At 37.1% G+C, this 20,052-nt stretch overlaps 1 protein-coding gene across 1 annotated transcript in view; it reads right to left on the bottom strand.

Annotated features, from left to right (window-relative positions):
* zgc:154142 (uncharacterized protein LOC555481 homolog) overlaps positions 1-20,052 on the bottom strand; it is a 48,231-nt gene that overhangs the window by 8,820 nt on the left and 19,359 nt on the right. The window contains exons 8-15 of the mRNA XM_026934053.3: positions 18,388-18,609; positions 15,588-15,728; positions 10,634-10,870; positions 9,669-9,854; positions 5,925-6,034; positions 4,597-4,697; positions 3,420-3,697; positions 930-1,093 (exon numbers count right to left, since the gene is read on the bottom strand). Coding sequence (XP_026789854.3) covers positions 930-1,093; positions 3,420-3,697; positions 4,597-4,697; positions 5,925-6,034; positions 9,669-9,854; positions 10,634-10,870; positions 15,588-15,728; positions 18,388-18,609 — 1,439 coding nt within the window. The remainder of the gene's footprint in view (positions 1-929; positions 1,094-3,419; positions 3,698-4,596; positions 4,698-5,924; positions 6,035-9,668; positions 9,855-10,633; positions 10,871-15,587; positions 15,729-18,387; positions 18,610-20,052) is intronic.

Genomic DNA, 20,052 nt, shown 5'->3' with positions numbered 1-20,052 from the left:
ATAATTACATATATTCACATATATCACTTCACCTTTTATTTTATCCTGTGCATTCTATTCCATTAAATTTTATCATTACATTTTTCATTTTATTACATTTTTACTGCTTGATTGTATTGAGCTACCATATATATGAAGTTTACTTATTATTATTATTATTATTATTATTATTATTTTAAATAGACTTTCTCTTTCTTTCCAGATGTACAGCAAAATATGTCATGTTCTCAGTGTATATTGTTAGAAAAATCAGTGGCTTTAAGGGGCTTTATGAGGCTGTAAAATCAACCAGAATCAATATATTGTACTATGTACAGCGCATCTGTAAGAATCAATACTAACGTACCGAAGGGTCATTGCCTCTAAACATGTACCTTTAATTAAAGAAGCAAATTTCTTTTAAACTAAATATCTTGTATTTAGTAGGGTTTTTTAAAATTCCACTTTCCCTAAACCATAAAAAAATTAAGTAACAGAAAATATGTAAGTGAACGGAGAAATGTTTGTAACTTGTGTTATTTTATTGGAAAAAATCTAGATCAAATTGGAAATTGCCTTAATCTGCCTTTTTCTGGAACAATTAAAGCACATGAAGCACACTACCTACAGTATATTGTTCCATTTATCTAAAAGATAAAAAAATTGTGCATTTCTGCATTTAATAAAGCACTCGAGGACTTTAGGATTTAAAAGTGACCGGTTATTAAGTCCTTAAATACAGCGGTTTAGTGGTGGTGGAACACCGGTCTGATATTTTTTCTAATTTAATTGTCATCCAGTACTTTGTGTTTTGACTGTGGCACTAATAAATGTTATACTGAATTTTTATACATAATGTTTTCTAAAACTTACTGTATTAAAGGAAAATAAACTTCAAAATGTTGGACTTTGATGCTGCATCTCCTGCAGACTCCAGTGTGGATACACACCTGACACACAGACTTGAGCTCGTCGGGGAGAGTGTATCCACAGCAGATCATCGACGGCTTGACCTGGAACCACCAGTAGTCCATGCGTTTGCAGGTATCAAAGGGAACCACAGGAAGAGCGACCTGGTTCAGAGTCTCTGCCACTTTAGGAGCCATTGAGTTGCCTGAGGGGAAAATAAATACATTTTAGACAGTATAAACCGTAAAACATACATATGTGGTGTGCCTAAGTGCCTAATTAGAGTGAGATAATGAGAAATGGTTCCAATAAGTCTAACAATTCCCAATTCACTAAACATATAATAATAAACATATCTTAATTTCCTAAACATTTAATAATACACACTTTTAATCATTTATAACTAGCAATCAGTTGGAATACCATAACAACCACCTAGCAACCACCTGGAATACCATAGCAACCTCTTAGCAACACTCTGGCAATCTGCTGAAATACCATAACAACTACCTAACATTTTGCCAGGGTGTTGACAAGTATTGCTAAGTAGCAACCACCCAGCAACACCATAGTAACCACCTAGAATACCATAGCAACCTCTTAGCAACACTCTAGCAATCTGTTGGATACCTTAACAACTTCCTAGCTTTTTGCCAGGGTGTTGCTCAGTGTTGCTAAGTAGCAACCACCTATCAACCACCTGGAATACAATAGCAACCACTTAGCAACACTCTAGCAATCTTCTGGAATACCATAAAAACTGCCTAACTTTTTGCCCGGCTATTGCTAAGTGGTTGCTATGGTATTCCAGGTGGTTACTATAGTGTTGCTAGGTGGTTGCTAGGGTGTTGCTTGCTGGTTGCTGTGGTAGTTGAGGTTCTTGCTAGAGTGTTGTTAAAATAAAGCCATTTCTAACATTTCTTAATTGACTAAACATTTAATAATAAACATTTTTTATTTACTTAGTCCTATTCCTTGGTAAGCTTTTTTACAGTATTTAAAATGTGGCAATTTAAACAAAAACACTAAAATATAGGATTATCAAAAACTCGACTCAGCAGTGTACATGCATGTAAAAACACACAGACCCACATTCATCCTTCAGTTTACTAGACATAACAAACAGTAGAAAAGAGATAACATTGTCATAATGCACACAAAAGGCAGCATTATAAACAACTGGACAGGCCACACCCACAAACAAACAAATAAACAAACAAAAAAACAAACCTGGACAAACATGCTAATGCGACTGCAACGTAATTTAGCAACTAGCATACAGTAGCTAGTTAATGATTGAGAAAAATTATTGCCTAACTAATTTCTTTAGACAATTCCTGCACAGACCAACATTATTTTTTAAAGCAGTAAAATAAAACTTTTACATAAATTCTTATACATAAAATGTCTTGCGACAACACTTCTGAACTTAACTATGCAATGCCTTGCATAAGTATTCACCCCCTCCGAACTTTTCCACATTTTGTAGTGTTACATCCTGGAACTACAGTTTACTTAGCAACCACCTAGCAACCACCTGAAATACTATAGCGACCACTTAGCAACACCCTAGGAATCAGTTAGAATACAAGAGCAACCAACTAACTTTTTGCTAGGGTGTTGCTAAGTTGTTGCTATGGTATGGCAGGTGGTTACTAGGGTGTTGCTAGGTTGTTGCTAGGTGGTTGCTATGGTAGTTCCTAAAATAAATCCATTTCTAACATTTCTTGAGTGCCACAAAACTTACGAATTTAATTATACAGTGTCTTGCATAAGTATTCACCCCCTTTGAACATTTCCACATTTTATAATACAATCTGAATGGACTGTTTTTTTTTTTAGGATTATACGTCATGAATCTACACAAAAAAGCTCATATTGAAATGAGGTGAAAAATCAATTCACAAAATAAAATTTGTAAAAGTTGTGATTGCAAATGTATTCACACCCATTGCTATGATTTAGTTCTGGTGCAACCAGTTGACAACTGAAGTCACAGAATTAGTTGAATGGATTTGACCTGTGTGCAGTTAGAGTGTCATGTGATCACAATATAAATATCTTGTTCCTGGAATGCCGCAGAGTTTAGAGAAGGCCTTCCACCAAAAGTCAGTGGCCAGGTAAAGAGAGCATTAATTAGAGAAACAACAAAGACAGTAATAAGACCCTGCATTTATGGGGACTGTACATTATATCCATAGACAGCCATTTATTCTACACCTCACAGAGTTAAAGGTAAGTCAGCTACATGACTTTACCTCACTCTGTAAATGATGCAATCAGCTATGTAAGGATTTATCAGGCCAAATGCATTAACGCTTGATAACCATCGGATGGCACTGTATTCCTTTCAGAAATCATATACACGAGACAACTGGAGAAAAAAACAGCAACACACTGCTCTGTGATCATACGATGACTGGCCATCGGTGAATAAATATCAGTTCAATTCAGATTTGTGCTGAGCCCAAACCCTCATTTGCAGTGACACTGTGTTAGCATTAGCATAAACCTAGCATGTCTCATCTCACCTGTTTCATCACCCCAGCCTGTAGCGTAGCATTTCTTTCCACCTGGAAGCATCTCCTCGACTGAGGGCATGCAGGCGAAGTCGATGTGCTCAGTAGGGGTGACCTCTCCGTCCAGCCGCACCAGGGCGATGTCAAACTCCACACTGGGCACTGTGGGATACTTGAAGCTCTCGTGGCGATAGATGCCTAGAACTCTGTAGCACTGCTCGCCTGGCTCTGTCTGGGTCAGGTTGTGTTTGCCCAGGCACATCTGCCATCTCTGCAGCTCATCTGCGTACCTGGAGAGAGATGTGCAATGTTATATATGTACATGAATAAACATAAAAAAGATATACACACCCTTGCATGAATGAACATACATATAGATGCACTGTAGGTGTACATAAATAAACACACAGACGTCAAAAAATACATACACATGTTTGCACATTACCACACATCAGTTATGTTTATTGAAATCTGCAAAATTCAGTCCTGTAGACTTTCCTGGGATGGAAAACCCACACTGACACTGGAGACTCCTTCCATAAATATTAAATCTCCTTACAGAAAACTTCATCATACCAGCAGTTACATATTCTTCTTTGTAAAATAACAACATATTTAAAAAAATTGTTTATTATTAGACTTATATTCCATACAAGTTCCTGTGTATTAGCTGTTACTATAGAAACAATAACGTATTAGAACATTAATATAAATTTCTGACTTGAATTACAGCCAGCACTACTGTTAGATCTGCTGTTATAGAAAATGAATCAACAACTTCTGACCAATCAGACCAAAATACTTTAGCTAACATGCTAGCTACTTCATTTAAAGTAGTAGCGACACTACCACCTCGCTCCTGCTAAATGTAGTGAAATTAGCGATTTAACAGCTTTGCTAGTGATGCTACTACGAGGGAGCTAGGCTAACACATGGACAAGCAACTGACTTTTGTACACTGTCAACTTTTCAGTTTTTGGCACCATTTGCTATTTTGCTTGCACATGCTACTACAGTTTTAATCTTTCGTCCATTTTTATAGATAATGGAGCATCATGAAGTGTTAAACATCACATAAACACGTCTGTTTGACATGGTCTGAGGTCAACTGGAGGCTGTAAGCTCCAACACACTACACTGAAAATGGCTACCAGATGGCTAACAGGCTAAATGAGGATATTAGTGATACCTGATGAAGCAGTGTGCAGCAGTCAAAACCCAATTCTTATGGATGAGAGTGCCACCACATGTGTGGAAGAACGTAGGCGTGGGAAAAGATTCGGGCCAAACCTTTAAAAAAACAGATACATAACATTGTTTATAATATATAATGTATAACTTTACATTAGCACAGCTGCCTTTGTAAACTTACAACAGCTATGGGATGCTATCGGAAGTCAATGATTCACATGCATGATTATTTATGGTGAATAAATTATTGATATTTTCTGCCAGCACTGGCGTGAGATAAGTTAGGGACTGAAGTCTGATGGAGAATGTAGTTAAGAATAATGAATATCTTCCTCTGGTGGGGTGACTTAAGTACTACACATGCTCTCGAGAATGAGCTATGGGATGTGATGATGACTCGTAGCTTATCATTCATTTTAACCGGGGTGATAAGACAGATCTCAAAATATCATTTTAGATTTTTTTTTTACAGAACGTTGCCTTGCTCTTTTGTTCAATGCTGTCTCACAGATATTAGCATGTGCATAGTTCATAGCACTTCAAATGGTTTAAATTACCCAGTATATCTTATGTTCCTCTCAGTTATTAGCAATATAAACAATATTTATGGAATGATCTTTATAGACACACAAAAGCCATTGAGAACAGGTGTGTATGAGTACAGATGAGAGTGTAAGTAAGCGAGAGGGAATTGCAGAGCAACCTGAATCACCATTTTACTATAGATTTACATGAAAAAACAGTCATTTTTAAATGATTTTATTCCTTTTTGTTAGTTATTCTCTAATTTATATATAATCTCTAATTGATATATACCCTCTTTCTATTTAAACAAGCACTATATTCTAGACTCGAAACAAAAAGCTATTTTTTTTTATAATTAAAGTGCTATAATAATAAAAATAATAATAATAATAATAATAATAATAATAATAATAATAAGTAGTAGTTGTAGTAGTAGTAGTAGTAATTTAAGTGGAGGTTAGAAAAATCATTTGTATTTTCTGTTTTTGTTTGAATACGTTTCTGAAAAAAAGCTTCCAGGAAGTAAAACAGTAAAAATAACGGACATTCTGCTTTAATGGAAATCTGCTTCTCTCACAACATTGATGCTATGCTGTATCTTGAATCTGCTAAATAATCATTCTCTAATCCTTTTCTGCTGATTATCTCAGTCCATCAGGTATGATTTATGACTAGTCACTCCAGCTTATCTGTGTTCAGTATCGCAGTGTCTCTGAGACATGTTATCGTGTATGCTGAAGAAGTCTGCAGAGGAAGTGTGAGGTGTATGTGGGCGGATGGGGTGAAGACTTTTGGCTGTACCTGCATGGACACTTGCCAGGGCCAGGAGTGAGGTTTGGCCTGTTCGCCATTCACTATGCGAGTGTTCACCATGGGAGGAACCTTCGGCCTTCCGCATGTCTCCGGCCAGTCTGTAGGAGAGCGGTGAGGAGAAAGCGGGGGGTAAATGTCAGATTTAAGGGTTTCTTTGTCCTCAGTAGACTCTCCATCATTGTTTATATGAAAGAATTGTGATATGAAAGGCACAGTATTGTGGCTGTGGACAGAATAGTGTTCTATTCAGGTAGACAACTTTGTTGGGCAGTGTTCAGATGTTCCAGGATGGAGGTTGTCACATTAGTAAAGAATCGTAAAATAGTTGTATTTTAATGTGAGGTTGCTGTTTTATTCTCTCCTGTAATCTGGCAACAATTACAATATTTTACTATAGTAATGAATGACATCACTTTTTAACCATTCCTTCCTGTCTCACACATATGTCCCAAGATCAGCAAGGAAACCAAAATTTCTCAGAATCAGCATGAAAATTTATTACAAAGCAATAAAGGAGGTCGGTCTCACATTTAATGTATTGAACATCCATGAGACAAGCTAGTTGCTGTTATCACTTATGTTAGAGCAGCTATAAGCATTTGATTCCTCACTAGTTGTTTATAAGATTAAAAAAAATGCAGCTTATCTTATTACCCAAAAAAACGGAGAGCACAAAGTCCTCCATACTGAAGATTTCCCAAGGCAGAAAACTTACAAACTTACAAAGCGCTGACACTGGAGACTCCTTCCAAAAATGTTCAATTAACATCTCCTTACAGAAAACTTCACCAATTTTTTTTTGTTAAATAGTACCATATTTTTTTTCTCTTTTTATTAGCTTTAGATTATGTGTAAAAGTCCCTGTGAAATAGCTGTTACTATAGAAACAATAACACATTAGAAAAAATGCATTACTATAAACCTGTGGTGTGCCTTGCAGCCAGAACTACTATTATAGATACATTGCTGTGCTATAAATAGTGATAAATGGTAAGGCACTCATTATGATATAACATTTTGTCCCATAAGAGCAACACTGTGCTACAGTCACTCTTCTAAAACAATGCTGATCACTTTGCTAAGGTTTTGGCCAGACTCAGATCATTTATGTTATACCTTTATTTAATCACCTTAAACAGAATGAGGTGGGACTCTAGGATCCTTTTTTCTCAAGGTAGCTTTCATTCTTTCTAAGTGATTTAACCTGAAACTGAACTGCAGGTCCATTCGCATACTAAATAGCCTACTGCTAAATGAAAAAAAAAGAAGAGAAAATCATTATAGAAACACTGATAAATCACTAAGATGTTGTTGCTGCACTAACAGCACTAAAGACTAACTGGATTGTATTTGACATCACTGTATGTGGATTGCAGCCTGCTTTTAGTATGTCCTGCAGCTGTTTCTGGAGCTCACACACACAAAAACAAAGCAAATTTTTATAGTTTTTTGCATTTTTTTTCCCCAGTATTTGCCAAAGGTGCGGTTTTCCTCATGGCAACCAGCCAAAAGGTCAAAACTGTCATATTCGTATCACATTTTGGCCTTATAAAGATATAAAAACATGGCTACACACACAAACACACACACAGACAAAATGCTATGCTATGCTGCACTTCCCATGAACCCTAACCTTCACCCTAACTCCAGGAAACAAAATGAAATCTTTGCACTCTTTCAGTTTATTTTGTTTTAATAAAAGCTGCAGTGTTTCTGCATGGGGACTAGCCAAATATCCCCACAAGGCCAACACTGTTAAATATTCCTACCACTATGGGGACACTTGGAAGAAATAATAAACAGCCTTACACATACACACACACCTCCACACACACACCTCCACACAAACACACACAAAATGAGTCAACAAGGCCACCTGAGACCATGCAGAGCCAACTCTGACACACTCGAAACACACCACAGCACTAAAACAGCTGCTGAATCCCTACAGGGCTAAACTCAGCATTGCAACGAGGACACACACCTTTTCTCCTTGTCTGGATGTTGTTTTGCTGAGGGGCGTCTTGACCTTAGATGTATATATACAACCTTTCAGATGAATGTTTGAATAGTTGTATATGATGTTAAGGCATTATTACATTTATTACCTGTACCTACTTACTCTTTTTAGTCATATATGCATGCATTCATTGAAGCTGTTTGGTAGTACCTGTGTTATTTCTTAGAGTTAAGCACTTAACTATACCCACTTTAATATTAATTACCATATACTATGCAACAAGTATAAATTAAATTAAAATTAATTAGAGATTCATGTTAAAGAGATACTGTGACATGCTCCAACAAAAACTAACATGCATAATGAGACTCATGTAGCATCATGTCTTAGATATTTCAATGTAAACAATACAAGAACATTACTCATGTGAATGAACTCATGAAATGTTAATAAGCACAATGCTATTTATATAATGACCTTTTTTTTAATTAAAACTCACACAAAGGAATAGTTTAAACATGGAAACCTAGTACTTCCTAAGGACTACATTTAATTTTAAATGCCATGGCCCTGATTTAGTAAGATAAATTGCATGTTTTAGATAAATTTTGTGCAAAAACAACAAATGTGTCATGGGTGAATTACATCATGTGCAAAATAGTGGGAGGAGCCGGTATATAAACTAGGTTGCCAAAAAATGTGTTGACAAAAACTATTCATTGACATGATGAAATTTTCTGCAAGAAGAGTTTTAGTTAATAATAATGGAAGGAGTCTCCAGTGTCAGTGCTTTGTAACTGTAAGTAATTTTTCCACCACAAGAAAGTCTTCAGGACTTTCTGCTATGTGCTATGTTGTTTCTCAGTAATATGACAAGCTCCTTTTATTGTTTATCATCTTTAAAAAAAACGGGCTAATGAGGGAACTGTTTATAGCTGCTATAATGTAAGTGATAACAAGAACTAACTTGTTACACGGATGTTCCACAGCATTAAATATAATTATAAACTGATTAAAAAAGGTATGACCTATCATTCTTAACAGTAACTCAGCACAACAACAACAGCACAACCCTAAGTGTTTTATTATTCACATAAATGGTATAATTTTATGCCTGGATTGGTATTAATAATGTAAAAGGTTTTTTTTTTTTTTTTTTTTTTTTTAAATCAGGGTATTTATATCTATAGTGCAGGATGTATAGGAAACATGGCCTTTTTTTTTAACATAATAATGCACCAAGCACGCACCTGATCTTTTCTTTCTCTTTATCTTTTTGTTCAAGGATAAATGATGCAACAACCTGTAACTCAGCAAGAAACAACTCATAAGCTCATTGTCTAGACACTCATGGCCTCTTAAAACTATGTATAAAAAGTGTGATTCCTGAGTGGATCACACTTTTTATACAAATATCTTCAAATACCTTCAAATTAAAACTGAAGACTCCTTCCATAAATGTCAAATAAACATCTCCTCACAGAAAACTATGCTACAGTATATCAACAATTAGTTTTCTTCGTTAAATAAAAGCTCATCGTTTATTAGTAGTATTAGATTATTTAGAGAGGCTGCCATACAAGTTGCAACTATAGAAATGATTATATTTTAAAAACGAGCACATTAATATAAGCCTGTGATTTGAACTACAGCCAACATCACTGTCAAAAATTGGTGTTATAGAAAAATTAATCCACACCTTCTGACCAATCAGATTTCTTCACACTCTTGCATAAAACGCATCAATGTGAATGAAACAGTGTCAGTCATACCAATAGGGATATCGTCCCATGGGTTTGGTGGTACAGGCGCTTCAGTGGGAGCAGGCAGTGTGGGATCTGTGCTCCAGTATGCTCTGAATCCTTTCTCCTCCTTGAAGAGGTCAGTATGGAAACGCATCACCAGCTCATTTCCTGTCGTCTTGATCACGGGGGGAAGTTTGTCACCACAGTAAGGACCTGTAGCAGCACGAACGCACACATCAATGAGAAAACCTTTATCAGATGAAGATTGTAAACAGAAATATGTACTGAACAAGTTTCACTTTAGTTACACAAAATAGAAGTAATCGTGAATATAGTAAGTACTATTCTTCTTTTATTTCTTCTATTATTTTATACCATATTTTATTATGTCATATGAAGTAGACAAAACAGACAAGTGGTATTATAGTGCTTTGGTCTACTGTTAATAATATTCACTCTAAGAAAAAATGTGGTTCTTCACAGATATTTACCTGTGTATATGTCTTGTTTTGTCTCTTCTACCTTTGTGTATGTCTCATTTTGTCTTATTTATCTGTATGAATGACTTGTTTTGTCTAGTTTCCAACAAGTGGAAGCCTTAAGGACTCTTGATTTAACCTTATTTTAAAAAAATGTAAATTTCATAAAAATACCCGCTACATTTATTGGTCAAATTTATGCCAGGCAATTTAATTTTTCAAAATTGGGATTAAAAATTACGGTCTTCGTTATACTCCTAACAAAGCATTAAAAAACAGTATAAAAGTCAAATTAATCTTTGTGGAATTTTTCTTGAAATATTGAATTTTTTTTTTTTTTTTACTATTGTAAACGTAAATCCAAAAATTAGAAAGATTATATAAAGCATAGTCTCACAAAATAAAGGCCAGTCATCAAATGAAACTTGCTAATCCATATTAATCAATTCCATTATTATTATTATTATTATTATTATTATTATTATTATTATTATTATTATAATACATGCTTACCATATTTCTTAGCGGTGCCATGTGCTCCATCGTAAATGACCACGTTGTCAAGGCAGGGGCTGAACAAGTTGGCCACTGCCTCCAAGTCAAAGTGGGTGAATGTCAGTGTGATGGTTTTGCCCTCGGGCACCTGCACCCTCCACATACACTCTCTGTTGGGAGCATAGTTTATGGGCCAGTTGTCAGACTTGATGACTCCGGTCTCCTCACTAGAGAAACCACCACAGCCTTGGATTTCTGAAGGGGGTGGGGGGTAGGGGGGTATGGGGAGAGACAAAGGATTGGGGATTTGATGTGGTGTGAGAGTGAAATGTGAAGTGTGAAGTGTGTAATAAAACACAGATAACACATCAACCAGCCTGGAACAAGCCTACACTGTTCCCAATATCAGGGTAAGAAAAAGTCCCAGAAGATACCAGAAGATGATTGAAAGAAGACGAACCGCACAAGTGAAAATTTATCCTGAAAACGATACTAGAATCGAATTAAGGAAGCCTTAATCATTACATTATTTCTTATAGTTATCTGTAGAATGAAGAGTGAAACTACAGTGTAATATCAGTGAAACTGAGCACATGTAGTTACGTACATAAAGTGAGAGTAAAAAGTATTTGATCCCTTGCTGATTTTGTTGGTTTGCCCACTAATAAAGACATGATCATTCTATACTTTTAATGGTAGATGTATTCTAACATGGAGAGACAGAATATCAAAACAAAAATCCAGAAAATAACTTTAAAGAATATATATTAATTGATTTGTATTTCATTGAGGGAAATAAGTATTTGATCCCCTAGTATGCATTAGGAGTTCTGGCTTTCACAGACCAGTTAGACACTCCCAATCAACTTGTTACCTGAATTGAAGACACCTGTTCTAACTAATCACCTGTATGAAAGACACCTATTCACAGAATCAGACAGATTCCAAACTCTCCAACATGGGTAAGACCAAAGAACTCTCTCATGACCTCAGAGACAGGATTGTTGACCTGCACAAATCTGGAATGGGCAACAAAAACATTAGCAAGATGCTGGGTATTAAAGTAACAACCATTGGTGCAATTGTGAGAAAATTTAAGAAGTATAACATGACCATCAGTAGACCTCGGTCTGGAGCTCCACAGAAGATTTCACCTCGTGGGGTGGCAATGATCATGAGAACTGTGAGAAATCGGCCTGCAACCACACAGCGGGAGTTAGTGAATGACCTCAAGGCAGCTGGGACCACAGTCACCAGGAAAACAATTGGCAACACTTTGCGCCGCAATGGATTAAAATCCTGCAGTGCCCGAAAGGTACCCCTGCTTAAGAAGGCACATGTGCAGGCCCGCCTAAAGTATGCCAATGATCACCTCAAAGATGTACAAAGTGATTGGGAGAAGGTTCTGTGGTCAGACGAGACCAAAATTGAACTATTTGGCCTAAACTCTACTCGTCATGTGTGGAGGAAGAAAAATGCTGCCTATGACCCCAGGAACACTGTGCCCACCGTCAAGCATGGAGGTGGAAGCATTATGTTTTGGGGGTGTTTCTCTGCCAAGGGCACAGGGCTACTTCACCGCATCAGTCGGAAGATGGATGGAGCCATGTACCGTGCAGTCCTGAGGGACAACCTCCTCCCCTCTGCCAGGAAGTTGAAAATGGGCCGTGGTTGGGTCTTCCAACATGACAACGACCCGAAGCATACAGCAAAGGCAACAAAGGAGTGGCTCAAGAAGAACCACATTAAGGTCATGGAGTGGCCCAGCCAGTCTCCGGACCTCAATCCAATCGAAAATCTATGGAGGGAGCTGAAGGTCCGAGTTGCCAAGCGACAGCCCACCAACCTTAATGATTTAGAGAGGATCTGCAAAGAAGAGTGGGCCAAAATTCCCCCTGATATGTGTGCTAACCTTGTGGTTAACTACAACAAACGTCTGTCCGCTGTGCTTGCAAACAAAGGCTGTGCCACCAAGTATTAAGTGCTTTTGGCTAGAGGGATCAAATACTTATTTCCCTCAATGAAATACAAATAAATTAAAATATATTCTTTAAAGTTATTTTCTGGATTTTCGTTTTGATATTCTGTCTCTCCATGTTAGAATACATCTACCATTAAAAGTATAGAATGATCATCTCTTTATTAGTGGGCAAACCAACAAAATCAGCAAGGGATCAAATACTTTTTACTCTCACTGTACATTCCTTCTGAACAAAACTACAAAAAAATATTGGCGATAATCATAGCATGATATCAGCACCCGCTGACACGACTGCTGATATTTCTATCCTGAACAGGAGACAGAGGTGGGAGGAAGTAATCGTCTCTTTATTTAGACATATCAAATATTCAAGGTGGATATATAGAGCAAGGGGTGAGATGATAGGCGAACACGCTCATAAAAATCATATCCATATTCATAACACACTGAACATGCAAGCTAAGGTCAAGCAAAGAGCAGAAAGTACAGCGCTAGGAACTAAAAAATGAAAATATAGAAATGAAGAACAGCTAAAAGCTGCAGACACATGACTTACAGTTGCCCTGGAGAATATATAACACTTTATAAATCACAAACAAGCAAAACGATATATGAGAAATGAGATAAATGTGACAAAACAAGACATATATACAAGTAAATAAGGCAAAAAGTGACACACACACACACACACACACACACACACACACACATATATATATATATATATATATATATGTGGACAAAAGGAGACATATACACAGGTAAACAAGACAAAATGACCCATACATGTAAATAAGACATGAGACATACACACAGATTAATGAGACACAATGAGACATACACATATGTACGTGAAAGAAAGAAGCCAAGAGGTAATAACAAAGGTTATGCAGATTGTTTTTAAATGCATTCACATCACACATAAACATACAGTATAACTTACAACAATCCATTTTTATATTAATTATTGAGTTTGTGAGCCTGCAACAATTGTTGCTTAAGTTTTTGACTTATTACTGTAATCTCTAGAGTGGGTGCACAGGTTTTCATCCTGTTAATGCTGTATGAAAAATGTGCACACACTGTCCCATATTAAAATTCAGTTGTAAGTTAATATTAATTATGCTCATTAAATGAACTCCCCAAGAGGAAAAATATATCCTCTGAAAATGTGGTGGTTAAATTTTAACTGAAACAAAGTCTTAATGCTTAATGGAGTATTCTACTCACGTATCTACTAAGCTTGGCGTTTTTTCTACCATGGAGGACTGCCTTAGAACTGTTATTGTATAAAACCCTGCATGTGGCTTTTCTTCTCTAGTTGGCCAGATTCTCCAACTAGAATGTTGTAAGATGTAAATATAGACATAAACTTTTACAGAATTGATCTGAATCAAAAGATTATGCATGGGTTCCTCCACCATATTTTAAGATAAGATGACATCAGGTTCCATTTCTGTCAGCCAACAACAAGAATCTGAGTCTACAGTGGGAACAGACTCACCAAAACTGGACAGTTGAAGAGATATCGTAGAAATATCGCCTGACCCTTTGGGAATCTTTAAGCTCCAGTTTCTGTGAGCCTGTTCTCACTGTAGCCTCAGAATCCTGTTCTTGGCTGACAAGAGTGGGACCCGATGTGCTCTCCTGCTGTTGTAGCCCATCTGTTTCATGGTTCAAAGTGTTGTGCATTATGAGATGCTTTTCTGCTCACCATGGCTGTACAGAGTGGTTATTTTAGTTACTATAGCCTTCCTTTCAGCTCGAACCAGTCTGGCCATCACTGAATGTTTATTTGTTTGTTTTTGTGCTTGCTTCCTTTTTTCTTTCTTTCTTTCTGTCTTTCTTAGTAGCAGTAATAGTCATAGTAGTAGTAAGTACAATAACGTAGTAAGAATAACTCATATATGATTATATATATAACAACTGTTCATTTCTGGTTGTTAGTTAGTTAGTTAGTTAGTTAGTTAGTGTCTTTTTCCAAATTTGCAACATGATCTTTGGTATGACAAAGGGGCTACATAAATAAAAAGTATTATTATTATTATTATTATTATTATTATTATGTGATGTGGTAATGGTACTCATATGAAATAAGGCTCAAGTAAAGTGTTACTATTCACTATCATACTTGAAGTCTGTAAATCTGCTCTGAGACTATCTGTATTGTAAAAATAAAGTGCTATAAAACACAATTTTGTTCTCTTCCACTGCAAAGGAAAGAGAATTTTCAGAGACGGTCAATACATGCTGTCATGCAGACAAAACAGCAGTGCCAGTCCAGGTTAGTGCAGTATTAGATCTCTCAGAATATGGATCACGCACCCCCCTGCTGGACATAGGGGAGTTTAAGGGGTCTTTGGAGGCTGGAGCAGGAAAACACATTTAATAAATGTCGCTATATTTATATGCAATGTGAAATATAGCTTCCTAAACTGCCGTTTTGGCAGCACAGGTAGTCTGTATTTATTAGCCTTGACACAGAAGCTGTAAGGCACAGTGCCAGGCAAGAACTGCGGTAAAGACTATAAAGTGAAATCTCCACACAGGCATGTTCAATCAATCTGTTTATTGCGCCAAGGTAATCTATGTTATCCGGCCCGGACTGTGAGAACGTTCAGCAGTGAAGCTGCTACAGAAATGCACTTACTGCCACAATGAATGTGCTGCCAAATGATAGTAATCTAGTTCTTCCTGCTCGCAGCAGATAGGTGTAAATAACTGTGCACAGCCTTCTGATATGTACCCCAGCATCAACGCATGCGCACACACACACACACACACACACACACAACACACACTCTATCCACATACGGACAAACACAATTCATGGATACAGACCTAGACACACACACACTTACACAGATATCCAAACTCACAGGTGGTGGTATGACCATGAACAGATGCCCCAGCAGGACTCACCTTTAGATGGATGGATGTGTGTGTGGTGTGTGGGTGTGTGTTTATGTGGGTGTGAAGCAGGTATTTTACCAGCTATGTCCTCTGCGTACACAGCCTCCCACTTGGCTGAGAAACCACGGTCAGCTAGCCGGCCGTCAGACAGGAAATTCACAGCAATCTTGTTACTGACACTGACGAGCACAGGAGGAAGGATGAAGCCACAGTGTATGCCTGAGACAGAGAGAGAGAGAAAGAGACAGATCAGTGAGACAGAACCTACATGCACTCACAAACACTTTAAAGATGTGAATTTATGCGAAAATTAAAAATTTACACAATGCTTTTTGTGGACATTTGCTCATGCGACATATAGCTTAAATATAGGCCCACTCTGAATGTAAATTTGTAAATATGAAACATTTACATGAGATAACATAGCTTATGCATGGTGGACACTGACATTATTTAACATTTATGGAAGGAGTTTCAGGTTTCAACACTTTGTAACCTTCAGGACAGAGGAGTTTGTCTTTTTCTCGGTAATATAAGCTGCATTTAAAAAAAAAAAAAATCTTATTAACTGCAAGAGAGAGAAAAGTGAATGGCTGGCGAGGGAACAATGGTTTATAGCAGCTCTAATGTAAGTGATAACAGGAACTTGTTTCACAACATTAAGATGTAAGATTTATGATGTGTCACTCATTAATAAATAAAACGTGTAATCTTTGGTAAATTGCTGTGGGATAAGAGGAATAAGTCACTTCAAGATGTGCTGTTAAAGGAAAATAATCAAAGACAGGGTGGGGTTAAGTGTTTAAGTGGATGCCTAAAACATGCTGTTTCTCATAATCCATTATTCTTTAGTTGCACATTTTATTTATAATATAAATAATAATAATTTTTATTTATTTATTTATTTATAGTTATAGTTTCTACTAATATTATGCTATGTATTATTAACTATCAACTATTAGTTTTCCACACACAATATTCAGTTTGCATTAATACACATATACATATAATAAGTATTATATAATTGAGTAATTATTGCATTATGGCATTTACATGCACATTACTATGCACTTTACAATCCAATATGTAATGTATGCACCTTATTAAAGACAAGGTAATTGCTGCACTGTAAAATGAAGTGCTACTCAGTCATGTTATTCAGGTCAATAAAGTAGTATCATTGTTTCAGTAAGTTCTCCTGATGATACTGTAAACCACGATAAGAGGCTTGTTTAATAATCGTGATTGTAACTCGAATAACAGCACATGCCAAATTACGTGCATGACAGTGTATACTGTCTAGTAGTGTGTCCTTGTGTTGCTTGCTTAGTACAGCATGTTGTGCCCTAAACACACACACAGAGTACTGAGCTGTGAACCCTGCAGGAGGACATCTTCTCAGTCAGGGGAATCAAGGTAAAAGGCAGACAACTAATATGAGAGATAAGGGCACCTTAATATATAGACACACACACACGCACGCACGCTTCCAAGGACAAACTGCCACAGCCAATGAGCTGTAGAGCCGAAACAAGCTTGTACAATATGTGATTCTCTTGCCACACAGTGGAAGACATTTTTAAACCCTATTCATGTAAACTGTCGAACCTGAGGTTTGTGCTCTGCATCGCAAATTTTTTCTGATGCCAATTACAAAAGAAGTGCATTTCTGTTCACTGTCATAGTCTCTCTCACACTGTCATACTGTCATACCTACTGATACCCTTCCTGTCATCCAACCCCCACCCACCCCCTCCCCCGCCTCTTCCTGCTTCTTCCTGCTGTGTATTTTAGCTGAAGGAATCTGCCAAGAAGTCCTTGAGAAAGGTGTGTGGATAAAACACGTACAGGCTCTCGGTTCTTCCAAAACTCAGCAATGAGAGGCGATAATTTACACCAAGCTGCCTCTGTCTTCCTCCAGGGACTTTACAGTCAATGTCTTTACAGTTCTCGGACAACCAGGAAAAGGGAAAAGCAATGCACTAGAGTCTCACACATCAGAAACATGCACACTTTTTATACGCTGGCCATCCCTCAGGCACGGATTGCATTTTTACCAGCATAGGAATGTACAGTATATTTTCATAACTGCTCCTGGTTTGGTGGCTGTTCTTTAATTGATCCGGTGATGGTCACAAGCTGAGTCGTGTTTGGAGCTACAGTGCAATTCGTTACTCATTAATGCATGTTGAGGAAGAGGACTGTGATTTTAAACACAAAGTAAAGCTGAAATTCTGCAGCACACTGAACCATCTATGGCACCAAACCCGCAGAATGTTATTACTATCTCTATGATCAGTATACTTTAATAAGGAATATGCTGTTATAGAGAAAAAAAATCAACAACAGGGTTGAGTGATGTGGCAGACACAAAACAGAGTTGCCCTAAGTTGAATATTTTCCTATAACAGCATAATTCTGAAGTTTATTTCCCCCAAGTACCTCTCACTGTGGAATTAAAAGTCCATGGGGTGGGGTCGGACCTGATCTAGCGCCTCCTGTCTGTGCGGAGTCAAACCAAACCTCCAATGAGGTGGAGAGAACTCAGCATTTTTCAGGTTGGATAAGTGTTAAGTGTGTTGATTGCATGGGTTAGAGTTATGGGTTAGGCTTATAGGATGTCTTGGATCAGGTCCAGTTCCATCCCTTGGGCGTTTAGTTCTGCAGGAGGGACTATATCTTTTTATTCCTCTTGAACTCACTCATGAAGTAAATAAGCGAAAAAAAAAAAGCAGCATGTCATGTTAACAAAAAAAAAAAAAAAAAAAAAAACAGACAGTGCAAACTCCTCTGTCCTGAAGACTTTCCATTTGTCTGGTACAAAAACTCTGACACTCCTTCCTTAAATGTTACACACTAAGGATACATCTGGTCTTACCCAGTGACTGCTGGCTGTCAGTGACTGTGAGTTTGTCCTCATTGCACTGTCCTGCTTCACCCGCTATGGCTAAATCAGTGATATGCAGTTTGATCAGAAAGCCCTCAGGCACGGTTATGCTCCAGGAACACCGCAGATTTGCAGGATAGGCATTGGGAAAAGCCCGAGAGTGGATCTCGCCTTTCCGACCGAACAGATTCCCCTGAGAGCCGCAACCTGAATCTGTAAACAATAAGAAAAAATTTTTTTTAAATGATGTGTTGTTATGTTATGTGGATAAATGTCAAGTCTTGGGCATTAAGAGTGCAAAAAGTCACTAACTGACAAATATTTGCAGTAAAATTATTCTCTCCGTGTTCTCCATATAAGAGAGAACAATGAATGTCATAGGGCTTTAAATATCAATTCAGTATTCAGGTATTTGCTCAGAAATCCTTAACTCATATTAGTCTGAGTATTAAGGGGAAAGTAAAGGCAAACAGAAGTTAATTTCATGAGCTGCCCTGTAGCAATTTTTGTAAGGGAGAGATTTCACAAAAGTCAATTAGGCCTCCGTCGCTGGAGTACTTCAATCAGAAAGTCAAACTACTCTGAGATCAGAAAAGAAATGCACTCCATTATGTTCCATTACTTTGCTAAAGTTTGTCAGGGTCTTTGGGTTCAAGGCTTCATTAGCTAGAGAAAAATATGCAGAAGATTATTTAGTCAGCTGCTGAGTGTAGACAGTTTTGTGCTACTCAGGTTAATGGTGCTCTAAAAAATACTTTGAGTCAATTATTCATGGGAGGAAAGTGGCTTGAACAGAAAAACTCTGTAGCTATGAGCCTGGCTATAACTAGCTATGAGGACGTGGAGGTATGGGCCTTGGGGTAATTTGGGATTGTTTTCAATAATTCCACTTCTTTGACTTCCTGTTGAGAGATATGCAACTTTATGCAAGAACTTAGGATATACATGTGAGTGTTTACAAGTGGCAGTTTTTAAAACGTAAACTACTTGTAACATTGTTAGCCAAATCAGCTTGCTAGCTGCAGTAATGTACGCTAATGTACCATGTGTTAAAGCATTTTTAATGTATGCTTTTTTCAGTAAACACTGAGAAGAAATGAGCGAAAATATCAACTAAAATATTTAACTAGGGTTCATATACATAACTTAAACTTGAGTCAGAGTAGTTTATGGAAGAATCGAAGTATTACAACAATTTGTTTAGTGCACATTCAGCATATCACCATTTCTGCACTGTGGACCTCACTAAAATTTTGATTTTCATTTACACTTAGTTATGAGGGTGAACTATGAAAGTTGGGGGTTAAGGGGATAATAAATTTCATGACTTTATTTACATTTAGTTCACCCTCTGAACAAATAAACCCACTATTTCTGAAGGTGACATTGCTCCATAAAGAAAGTAGGTCATTTTTGATATTGAAACCACTTCAGAATGCAAAACAGCTTACTATTACCTTCACATTATCTCCAAAATACTACATTATATGCTTCCCTTGGCAGATTGCAAAAGACATTATACATATTTTGTGTAAAGTAGAATCCACTAAATGTTTTAAATGCTGCTGCAGGAATTTTAACGCCTATCATTTACACCAGCCTGTTAATCTCTCAACGACTACCGTGACTGTTAGAATGAATTTAAAATCACCCTCC

Source organism: Pangasianodon hypophthalmus, chromosome 3, assembly GCF_027358585.1.
Source record: "Pangasianodon hypophthalmus isolate fPanHyp1 chromosome 3, fPanHyp1.pri, whole genome shotgun sequence".
Lineage (NCBI taxonomy): Eukaryota > Metazoa > Chordata > Actinopteri > Siluriformes > Pangasiidae > Pangasianodon > Pangasianodon hypophthalmus.
Note: the sequence above shows the minus strand (reverse complement) of the source record. Positions and strands in the feature narration are given on the sequence as shown.